The 12,621-nt window shown below is 40.4% G+C and overlaps 1 protein-coding gene across 5 annotated transcripts in view; it reads left to right on the top strand.

The window, feature by feature from the left end:
- smoc1 (SPARC related modular calcium binding 1) overlaps nt 1-12,621 on the top strand; it is a 230,342-nt gene that overhangs the window by 214,866 nt on the left and 2,855 nt on the right. For all 5 annotated transcript variants that reach the window (XM_052016872.1, XM_052016879.1, XM_052016864.1 and 2 more), the window contains one exon: nt 4,062-4,115. In XM_052016872.1, coding sequence (XP_051872832.1) covers nt 4,062-4,115 — 54 coding nt within the window. The remainder of the gene's footprint in view (nt 1-4,061; nt 4,116-12,621) is intronic.

Here is a 12,621-nt window from a genome sequence, read left to right as displayed (position 1 = left end):
CAAGTTTGGGGAATTAATCATTGAAAACAAGGAGATAACAGATGAATGAAACCGAGGTTTTGTGTTTACTATAGAGGGTACAGGTAAAATCAGAAAAGGGAAATGGGAAGAGAGGGGGGAGCTCAAGGAAAATTACAATAACAAGGGCAGTGGTTCTGAGCAAACTGTTGGAGCTGAGGGCTCACGAGTCTCCTGGCCCAAATGGACTTCAGTCCTGGGTCTGAAGGGAAGTGGCCAGTGAGTAGTTCTAATAGCTTCTAATAAGTGAATAGCTTCTAATTTTCTCAAATTCCTCAGATCCTGGGAAGGATCCCTTAGGTTAGAAAATAGCAAATTAAACTCCCTCGTTCAAAAAAGGAGGGCAAGCAGAAAACTGGAAATAATGATGGACCAATTTATTGGAGTCTTTAGACAGAAAATGTGCTGTGGAAAGAGGGGTATCTTGTATATCAATCTATATTTAGATTTTCAGAAATTATTTGGTAAGGTTAGGATGGAATGTGAAAGAACACCTTGTAGGAACGAACATCAAAAATTGACTGGCTAGCAAGAAAGAAAGTAGGCATAAATGGGTCTTTTTCTGGTTGGTAGGACACAACAACTGGTGTGTCACAGGGATCAATGCTGGGTCTCAACATTTTACAATTTATATAAATGACTTGAATGAAGGCATTGACAGTATGGTTGCTAAATTTGCTGATGACACAAAGATGGGGAGAAAAGTACGCTGTGAAGAAGGTACAAGGCTAAAAGTGATATGGATGAATAAAGTGAGTGGGCAAAGTTCTGGCAAATGAAGTATAATGTGAAATAGTTCTTTTTAGCAGGAGGAGTAAAATACTACATGATCTCAGTGGTGGGCAATGCAAAGTGACGGGTGTCCTAATACATGATTTGCAAAAGGCTGGTACACAAGTACATCTAGTAGTTAGGAAATCCAACAGATGTCATTGTTATTGCTGGAGAATTGAATACAAAAGTAGGGAGGTTATGCTTAAATTATATAGGAGCTGGTAAGACTTTATCTGGAGGTGTGTGTACACTATTGGTCTCCTTGTTCAAGGGAGGATGTTAAGGCATTGGAAGCAGTTCAGAAAAGTTTTACTAGATTGATACCTGAAAGAGACAGCTGCCTTACCAGGAAAGGTTGGACAGGCTTGACTTGTATCCTCTGGAGTTCAGAAGAGTGAAAGGGGACTTGACTGAAACACGAGATCCTGAAGGGTCTTGGCAAGGTGGATATGGAATTGATGTTTCCTTGTGGGAGAATCTAAAATTAGGGGTCACTATTTAAAAATAAGAGGTCACCCTTTCTAAAACAGATTTTTCTTTTGTCTGAGAGGGTTGATGAACTCTCTTCTTCAAAGGGCACAGAAACAGTATCTTTAAATGTTTTAAGACTGGTAGATGGATTCTTGACGAGCAAGGGGGATGAAAGGTTACTGCGGGTAGGTGGATGCAGAATTGAGGTCCCAAATCAGATCAGCCATGATCTTATTAATTGGCAGAGCAGGTTCAAGGGACTTGGCAGCTTCATCTTGCTCCTAATGTTAACTTGTCTTGTTACCATGTTGAAAAATAGGATTGATGTACTATAATAATAGTTGAGCTGTCTGAAATATAAATGCAACAGGGCTGACTTGCTCTTATTTACACAATGTGGCTCCTACTCCAGTTTTCAATCAGCAGTTGAGCTTCCTTTAACGTGCTGAAAATCTTCCAAACTAAGATTTATCCAAGATGAAAATCACTAAGAACAATTCACTAAGATGAAAATGTACTAAACTCCATTGAAGACGTAAGTATATAATATCTGAAGTCAGTTAGTCAGTTAAAAATTCAAAAACAGTCTGTAACTTTGAAATTTTTGTAACATTAATTTTTATTAACGATTAGTGCACCTTTAATTAGTGCACCTTTTATTCCCAGACTAAGAGGAAACATTCCCTTGCTAATGTCAGTGCTGAACAGATGCTCTGAGGTGTGTGGGTTTAAAATGTTGGTTGACTTGCATTCAGCAAAATACTTAAAGTCGAGTTTATTGTCATATGCACAGGTGCAATGAAAATCTTCCTTGCAGCAGCATCACAGGCACATAGCATCAGAAAGAAAACATTCACAAGGAAAACATAAATTATACAAGAAAGAATACAATTAGAACAAAAAAAAGTCCATTGTAGTGTAAAGTGGTCATAGTGTTGCTGTACTGAGGTAGTGATTAGAGTTGTTCAGGTTGGTTCAAGAACAGAACGGTTGAAGGGAAGTAGCTGTTCTTGAAGCTGGTTGTGAGAGACATCAGGCTTCTGTACCTCCTGCCAATGGCAGCTGTGAGGAGATGGCATGGCCTGGATGACGTGGAACCTTGATGATAGATGTTGCCTTTTTGAGGTATCTCAGCACGTACATGGAATTTGTGTGTGTAAAGTCGATGCAAAACTGCAGTTGCAATTGTGGCAGTACAAAAAGCAAAATACTCAGCAGGTTGCATAGAAAATGTAGAGCAAGAAACAGTTAAGGTTTCTGGTGAATGACCTTTCAACATACTGGGATTGGACAGTGGTATAAAAGAACTATGTCAAGGCTAGTCAATAGTCTTTGATTCTCCTTACCAAAATATTGCTGCTTAGACAGTTTAAATTATTACATTGTTAAGTTCTTTCATGGGATATGGCAAGGCATATACTGCCCTATACTAAGGACTGGGCTACTGTCCTATTTCAGAAAGCAATCAGCCATGCTGTAGTGTGCCTGGAATCACATTGGCAAAGTCAGGTAAAGAAGGGCAGATTTCCTCTTGTGAAAGGCATTGGTGAACCAGGCAGGTCTTTGTGATGATCTAGTTCCAACATTATTGAAACTAGATTTTAAATTCCAGATTTACTACTTATTTTATTGAACTTAAGTTCCTTACCTGCCATGGCGGGATTCTTAATTCTCCAGGGAATTAGTCGGGGAACATTGCTGCCACCAATAAAAGTTGTTCAAAATGCTTGTTTACGCATTACATGTGAAAACCGATTTAGGAAACAACTCGGCGGTCAAATGCTATAAATGAACCAGAATGTAAAATGCCATTCTTTTGCATGTAGTCACCTAAAAGCATCTTACAATGTGGTAGACAGGACAAATGTGAAATGTGTTTCAGATTATGGACGAGCAAAACATTGTGGCAAACTCCAGGTTTCTGGCGTCACTAACTGCTTGGCTTTATTTTTTTTTACATTGCTTTAGTCTAGGCCTTGTGGTAAAAGGATAAGATGCTAATTAAATTTCATACAGTTAGTTGAATTTGGCACTTTCAGGCAACAAAACAGTAAAGCAGAGATGGGAATTCTCCTCAACAATTTTATTGTAAGTGTTCAGACTTTGATCATCAGTAATGAGTACAATTTGTGCAGTGATTGGTAAAACATGGCACAATGCCTTGACGGCAAACAGACAAGTAAAATATGTTCTGTCCATATTGTTTAAAGAAAACCTCTTGCAGGAATGGAGTTTCATTCATTTCTTTCATAATGTGTAGAACAAGTGATTTGCTTTAATTCACTCTTTTCTGAGAAGATAAATTTCACCCTTAAAATTTGTGCGCCACTTTTCTTGATATTTGGGCGTAACAAGATGCTGCTGCCAAGGCAGTCCTTTCAAAAGGTAACTACCATTTTTACCCCAATGTTATCCATTTATTCAATTTCCCTGGTTGCTCTGATGGGATTTGAACTGTGGTTGCCAGATCAATAGGTTAGATCTCTGAATACCAGTCCATTAAAAGTTACTCTGCTACAGTACCTGTGCAAATGCCAGGAACTGTCTGTACTTTTCTGGGATATAGCTTCCATTGTTGTTGTTTCCTCCAGCATTCAGCCATTGTTCATCTAAGGGCCTGATAATGAACATCAAACATAGGTTCAAACTTAGGAACGGTCAGGAACCTCGGATGATCTCTCTTCTGGCCCAAGGTCTACATTGATGCTGCAGTCCTTTCCAGTCATCATTGTCAATGCTTGTCTCTCTTCTGTCATTAACCAGTTAACATTTGAATTTATCATCTTTTTCCTTCACAGGTAGCAGTGCAGGAGGACTCTCAAATGGAAGGCGACAAGGAGCAAACCCCTTCAGTAAGTTGCTGCTTCTCTCATACCTTGTAGTTACTGGTGTCTAGGATCTGACTCCCAGGGTTGGGTGATTGACAGGTGCAAAGGAGAACCCTCAGAATTAAAGCCAATGTTGCCCTAGTACCTGGCTTAGTGCCTCCCTGCAGAACACTGATTTGTTTTGGAGCTCTTGGTCCCAGAGACTGACCACTTGCAGATGTGTAATCGCTCACTGTACTTCAAAAAGACATTCCATTGGGGTGTGCCCTCTGTGCCAGGAAACTGGCATGAACTTCTGCTGGTGCTGCCACGATGAGACAGGAGCCTCATTGCTGCTTGGGCTCTGTGTGGGGTCAACGACCAAGGTAATGCACAGCGGCTGCCTGTACGGGCTGCTATTGGCTAATGTGCTTAGACGTGGGGGTCTGGGAGGTTGAGTGTGGACCATTGCTGGGACCTAGCAGCTCCTGCTCCTTGTGTTGCCAGACCACCCCCCCCCCCCCCCCGTCCTAAGGTCCATCTCATCATTTTCTGTTGGATGTGATGGAAGTTGTTGTCTCACCCTCCGCTCAGAGGCTTTTAAGTCATAACAAGCTCAATGGCCAGTGACCACCATTGAGCTTGACACCAAAGAGAACTGTCCAGATCAGTAAGAGTTGGACAGCCAAACAACAAGGGGATAGAATCAGATTTATTATCATTGACATATGACATGAAATTTGTTGTTTTGCGGCAGCAGTTACAATGCAAAGACATATAAGAATCTATGAATTACAAAAATAAATAAATATAGTGCAGAGAAAAAAAGGAATAAGGAGGTAGTGCTCATGGGTTCATGGACCGTTCAGAATTCTGATGATAGAGGGGAAGAAGCTATTCTTGAATCATTGAATGTGGGTCTTCAGCCTTCTGTACCTCCTCCCTGATGGTAGTAACAAGAAGAGAGCATGTCCCAAATGGTGTGGGTCCTTAGTGATGGATGCTGCCTTCTTGAGGTACGGCCTCTTGAAGATATCCTCGGTGGTGAGGAGGGTGTGCTCATGACGGAGCTGGCTGAGTCTACAACCCTCTGTAGCCTCTTGCGATCCTGTGCATTGGAGGCTCCATACCAATCAAGATGTTATCCATTGTATATCTGTAGAAATTTGTGTCTTTGGTGACATACCAAATCTCCTCAAACTCCTAATGAAGTAGAGCCACTGGCGTGCCTTCTTCGTGATTGCATCACTGTGTTGGGCTCATGATAGACCCTCTGAGATGTTGATGCCCAGGAACTTGAAGCTGCTCATCCTTTCAATGAGGACTGGTGTGTGTTCTCCTGCCTTCTGCTTCCTGAAGATATCATTTCCTGTTGGATGTGATGGAAGCTGCTGAGGAAGGACCCAGGTGGTTTGTGGGCCCCAGTCAACAATTGCAGCCCCAAGATCCACAGCACTGAATGGCTGCACCACCCATCCTTGAGAGTCTCAACACCAGGGCCCAGAGGCAGCCAGTACATGTTACCTCGGTGACTGACTCCACACTGATCCCCTTAACCATTTCATTGCTGCAGGAGTGTCAGCAGAGAGCTGAGCCCTCAACCAAGTTCCCAGCTCAGCAGCACCTCTTTCCATAGTTCCCAGCTCAGCAGCACCTCTTTCCATTGGTGCTGGTTCTATTAGCACTGTCCTGTTTCTGGGAAAGTATCCTGAGTTCTAAGCATGGTACTGGTGTATTTTCTTCACATTCTTAGCCTTTCCAAGATAGATAGTGTTTTAAGCTCTCGTGATTGCTCCTAAATTGCCAGCTGCTGGTGCTGGTGAGCTTTAGCTGGGCAGAATGCATTTTTTTCTCCAATGAGGTCCACAGAGGAAAGGATTAGTCTCAAACTACATTGCAATGAAGATGTATCGGCTGGCATTTGTACCGTATGTCAGACAGCAGCGTGTTTTACTTCACGGGGGAGAATGGGGACAGTGATTAAAGAGATGCAAATACTTGGTATAGGGGGAAATAAAGATAGATCAGAATGTGTTGTATTTATGGAGGAGCTTCATGGAGGAGAGACAAGTGATAACATGCAGTACTTCAGATTAAAAGTTTTCAGTAGTAGAGACACGGTGACTTAAAAGGTTAATGTATGTGATTGTGGTGTGGGAGAACAGTTAGTCACAGGTGCAATGTCGGCCAAAGGGAAACAGAATGCAGGAGGTCCAATGGTAAGGCACAGTTGGGAGGATGGGAGGTCTAAATAGGGACAGTGTATCCAGTGAACATCTGTGTCCATATATTTAATCAAACTAAAGATCAGAAAATCTTTTTGCAGTGTGTTCAAAGTAATCAAAGCAACATAGGAAACAAATTTGCAACATTATCTGTTTTCAAGATGTAACTAAGGGATGGGTCAATCACACTGAACCTACTGCTTCATTTTTGCTGGAGTCTGACTCCGTTTCCCAGGAACCTGTGTGACAGGACAGAGTCTGTAGAAATTGAAATATCCGATTGTTGCTATAATTTTTTTTTCTGTAAACTCTTAACAATTAGGTTCAAAACCTAAACACCAGATGAGAACTGAGGGGGAAGTGAGGTTGCATTTAAGGCTAAGAGAAGTGTAAATTGGAGTGGGTGAATTCAATATCAAATTGGATCTAGGGAAAGGAAGATTGGTGTAAGTAGAGGTGGTAACCTTCCAGATTTAACCTGGACTCTCCAAGTTCCCAGGGCTCTGGGACCTTGATCACAAAACTCCTGTGCTGCACCTTGTACACTCCAACTTGGGCCTTTCTAAATTAATCAGGAGGTCAGATTCAGTGCATCCCTGACTTGGAGCATGCCAGCTGAAACCTGGTAGGCTGATTCCAGGTGTAGGATCAAAACAGGAGTGAGAATGAAAGGAAAGTTTTAAAAAAATCTTTAAACTCTCCAGTGACAATTAATCCTTGGAGGAATGAGAATGCAGCCGTTAAAAAAAAATTTTCAGTGTCAGAGAGGTTAATTACACAGCAGTAATTAACATTTATTAGCATAGAATATAAGAGCTGGCAATATCATGTTTATAAAACATTAGTTAGGCCACACTTGGGGTATTATGTCCACTTCTGGTCACCACCAAATAAGAATGATATTGCGCTGAAGAGGGTGCAGAGGATATTTGCCAGGTTGTTGCCTGGATTGGAACGTTACAGTTCTAACAGAGACTGGAGCAGGGGAGACTGAGGGATTGCCTGACCGAGGTATATAATGTTATGAGGAGACAGATAGGGTACATTGTAAAAAATCTTTTTTCCATGGTGAGGATGTCAAAGACAAAAGGGCATAGGTTTGAGGTAGAAGGTTTAGAGGGGATCTGAGGGGGGAGATTTTTTTCCAGGTTGGAGTCTAGAAGACGCTACCTGAAGAGGTGGTGGAGACAGGTATTCTCATGACATTTAGACAGAGACTTGAATTGCCAAGGCATAGAAGGCTGCAGACCTAGTGCAAGTCGATGCAATTAGTGTTGGTAGGTACAATGGGCAGCATGGACATGGTGGACCGAAGGGCCTGTTTCTATGCTGTACAGCTCTACAACTCTGTTTTGTTAAGTAGGTTCTAATTACTTTACCTAACTTTCTGGCAAGTTTAATTTGTATCTATCTTCCATTTGCAACACTTTCAGTGATGAGACAGACAGCAAAGTTAATAAATAGTGCAGCAGTTCAACCCACTCAGCAACTGCTGGATACTCACATTTAATTGTGCACCTGCCTGTTGCCTGAAGCTGTTGTATCGCTTTCACATAAATAACCAAGCACCATTAGCTTTACTGTTATTTAGACAGTGAGTTCTGACCCTGCGCGGCCAGATCATGTAATCGAAGCCATGTGCACTGGGCAGAGCTTGTTAGGATATATCAGTAGCTCAAACTGTTAGCCATCTTTCTCTTCCAAAATAACTGAATAATTTAGCTGAAAGTATTAATTTGGGGGAAATATTCAGCAGGAGGTGTGCTTTATAGATCTGGGGGTTGAAGAGTTTTTACTGAGCTATCAATTTATGTTGTCAAATTTGAGAATTGCATTTTGGCCTGGACCATACAATTTGTCAGTGCATTCAAGAAAACAGTTAGCTGATATTTGATTATGATCCAAAATGTCAAAATCATAAATATATTTTCAATATGTGTGTCAGTGTCCTGTTTATGATGTAATGGTTGCTATGAAAAATACTTAGTGTAACTTAAAAAGTAATAAGTGATTCAGGCCTGCCCCAGTGATACTAAAGGCAACAATAAATGTGACATGAAGCTTTTCTGTCACATTGCTCAAGATATTGGGAGTTTTGGAAGTTGAGTGATCTAGATGTTACACTGCATGAATCACAAAAATTCAGCATGCGGGTCCAATATGTAGTTAATAAAGCAAAAAACATGTTGGCTTTTTGTTTTGCAAAGGGATTGGAGTTCATGAACAGGAAGGTTTTGTTACTGTTGTATGGAGAGTTGGTGAGGCCATACCTGAAATACTGAGCACAGTTTTGGTCCCCTTACCCAAAAAAGGATATAGTAGCATTAGAGGCAGTCCAAAGGAGATATACCAAGCTAATTCCTGAGATGAGAGTGTTGTCCTGTCAAGAGAGGCTAGACAGTTTGAGTCTGTGTTCCTTGGAGTTTAGAAGAATGAGTGATCTTATCCCAAACATACAAGATCCTAAAAGGACTTGACAGTGAAAACATATCAATATCTATTCTAATGGGTGAGTCACAGACAAGGGGACCTAGCTAAAGGGTAGTGAAGGCCAGGATCATTAGATATATTTAAGATGGAAATAGATAAGTGTTTGAAAGATCCAGGGCTATGGGGAGTTGGCACAGTTGAGGCTAGTATAGGTCTGCCATGATCATTTTGAATGGTGGGGCAGGCTTGAGGGGCTGCATGGCCAACACTTGCTCTTATTTTCTTGTGATCACTTCTATTATGATTTTAGAAAATTTATATTCTATTCAGATACCAGCTGATTATTAATTCCTTGAAAACAATGACAACAGCTGCATTTTTACCAAGTTATAAGGCCCAGGCTAAAGCAATTAAACACCTTCAAGCTCCATCTCCATCATTCAAATTCAGGAGGAAGCCTAGAACTTTCCCATGTTGCTGCACAAACACATTTTGCATCTCTCTGATGGAAAAGAATGTGGAGGAAATAGAACTTGGGTGAATTTTTATTCTGATATGGTGACCTTGGCAATTACAAGGAAGTACTTAGGCACAGGGGAAGATAGTAGACTGGTATCCAGAGGTTCTAACCAGTGATCCAAAGATGTGAGTTTGAATCCTACTGGGGGCTTAGATGAAAGTAATTGCATGAGTTTTGGAATTAAATAAAAAGCTAGCATCAGTTATTGTAAATCCCTATCAGGAAAGAAATTTGCCACCTTTGTTTTACTTAATTTGTCCCAATGTGACTCTCAGCTGCCTCTTCAATTTAGGGCCTTAGGGATGAACCAACATTGCTGGTGATGCCCACACCCTGAGAATCAATGAATAAACACAAACTAAGGTAGTAACTTTGAAATAAAGCCAATGTGGAGGAGGCCCTTTGAGCACACCAGCAGGCAGACTGGAAGTGAATGCATTTCCTATCAAACCATCAGTAAATAAAAAATTGAAGCAGAAAGGATGAACTGAATGCTGAAGTCCAAGAGAGGCCTAGCACCAGCACGAAATCTTCTATGGCAGACAAACCGTTCCAGGGAACCATGCTGCTAAATAACTACTTTTAGTTCCAAACAATTATAATCACTCACCAATTCATTTACCGAGGGTGATCCCAGTAGTTTTCTGCTGCTATTCCAAGCACTGAAGAAAGAAAATGTAACAAAAATTAACCCTGTTAACAGCATGAAGAGGTGATGACAGATTTAATCAACTCAACACAAATTAGTCAGGCTCGTCTTCTGTTATTGGAGTGAAATATAGCAATGGTAGGGATTTTCCCTGGATCTACTCACTGTACTATTGATCAGAGCCGATTTGAACTTGTCATTTGCATTCCCCAGGAGTCTAAGCAATGTTAAGAAGGACAGCTTGAAAAGGGGGCATTGTATTTTACCAAGTTTCGATCAATTCAGTGAACTTTATTAACTTTAGCAGAAGAAAATTATGCATATTACAGTTCTGAGGCTCTAAATTGTACCAGGTGACATTTATGGGGAAGCCCAAAGCCTTTGCAACCTTGGTATCATACTTGACTCCAAAATTTCCACTTCCAGATCCTTAATATAACACAACTCCAGCCCTGCCTCATTTCATGTGCTGCTGAAGCTCTCATCAATGTTTCAGTGGATCTAAGCATAACTTTTGATTACAAAGCCTGTTTGGCTGGCCTCTCACATTTTACTGCCTGTAACGCCGAGTCATTCAAAACTACCTGTATGTCTTGACTTGCTCCATCTCATTCACTTGCCACTTTTGTGCTCACCCACTCACACTGCCTCTCAGTTAAGCAATGCCTCAGTTCTGATATTATGTGAACTATCGAATAGATGGAGCAAGATAAGAGGTACTGTTAAATTGAATATTTTTTCTTTAAAGAATCCAAGGTTGTTTTTTTCAGATCACTTTCCAACCAAATGAAAGCATTACCTGATGTAGTCTGTTAAATACAGAACAAATTACTGATAAAAGAGTATGGAAATTCTTGGGAAATAACAACAACACAAAATCTTCTATGGAAGACAAACTGTTCCAGGGAACCATGCTGCTAATTAACTACTTTTAGTTCCAAACAATTATAATCACTCACCAATTCATTTATCGAGGGTGATCCCATTGAAGCATAAATGGAAAAGTTTCACATGACAATGAATGGCCCAAATTAATTGGGCAGGAAAGTAGCAAAAGAGGATTCAAAGGTTAACAGTAGGAGACAAAATATCTCTTCAGCTAGCAAAACAGTGAAAGGTCTATGAAACCTGAACTAAACTTTTAAAAGGAGGAAACATGAAACAATACTGAATCACTGCTTTGTTAGTTGAAGAGAGTGAAACAGTAATATGAAAGAAGAGGAAATAAAATAATTAAAGCCCTCCGGAATGATGGGAGCATTGGAGTTGTGGATGATGAAGGTGTTTCAGAAATGCTGATACTATGGAGAGAAATTCATCTTCAGTCATGGTTCTTAGCACGCTTAGTAAAAGTGATTATTTCCACAATCAGTTCCTTTGAGGTCACGGAAACATGACTGTACAGAAGGAATACAACTGGCAACCAACACATTTAGTATGAATAACCAAAGATGAATTCCCCATCCCAGCACTTTTTACTCTGGAAATGTACAAAAGGAGAGTATGTAATGATTGTTAGAAGAGCTTTGGGGGGGAAAATATAGCAAAACTTCCATGCCCAAATGGAGACCTCAATTGGCAACTGTATGGTCAGAGAGGAGATAACAGAGATTCTGACCAGAAGTTTTCATTCTTCGTCACAGCATTAAATTGGACAGATGCAGGGGTGTAGTTATTGGTGAATGAAGCATAGTCAACTTAATACCTTTTGTTCAAGAAGGGAGTGAAGGACAAACTAGCCAACCGTAGTTCAAACAGTCTACAAACTCTGGGGCAACTCTCAATCCTTAAATCATAACCAAATTATTAAGTATTGATAAATTGTGGGATATTCAACAAAGATTTATTAAAGTAATGTGATAAATATAGCAACATTGTCCAGGCCAACAGACAGAAAACTGAGTAAAGTATATTATAACTGACCTTAGAATGCTCAAGACCAATGCTATACGCCAAAAGTGGATGTTTCCATTATAGGTGCTTATCAACTCAACGAGCAAGGAACATTCATTAAGACCTTTAGAGAAAAAAGCAGCACGGTTAAGGAGATAGGGTTTAATATTTGCTTGAGTTTAGAAGAATGAGGGGAGATACTATTGAAATGCACAAAATTCTGACAAGGCTGTACAGACTGGATGCAGGGAAGATATTTCCCCTGACTGGGGGTATAAAAATCAGGAATTGCATTTTAGGATGTTGGGTAAGACATTTAGATCTGAGATGAAGAGAAATTTCTTCATTAAGAGGATGGTGAACCTGTGGAATACTCTATCACAGAACGCAGTGGAGACCAAGTCACAAGCTACATTTAAGAAGATAGATATCTAGACATAAAAATACATCAAGGAATATGGGAAGAGAGTGAAAATTTGGTACTGAGATAGACAATAAACCATGATCATACTGAATGGTGGAGCAGGCTCGAATGGCAAATGACCTACTCCTAATTTTGATATTTCTACCCTCGTGCTCAAGATTAAGCATTGCAGTAGTTATTTTAAACATCAAGAATTCAGTTATATTGGAAGAACATTAGAGTATTTGGCCAAATCAGCTGTTCCCTATTCTAAAACGCTGCATTTTTTTAAATATATAAAATAAGCAGTAGAGTCTTATATGTCCTGACAATCAAGGAGTGGTGGTCAAGTACTGAAATCCACTAGACTCGGACAAGCTCACAGTCTGAAACGCAGTGAAAGGAGGTTGTAGTCGTTAGAGATTGGCAAG

This window comes from Pristis pectinata, chromosome 1 (assembly GCF_009764475.1).
Source record: "Pristis pectinata isolate sPriPec2 chromosome 1, sPriPec2.1.pri, whole genome shotgun sequence".
Classification (NCBI taxonomy): Eukaryota; Metazoa; Chordata; class Chondrichthyes; order Rhinopristiformes; family Pristidae; genus Pristis; species Pristis pectinata.
This window is presented reverse-complemented; position numbering and strand designations above follow the sequence as displayed.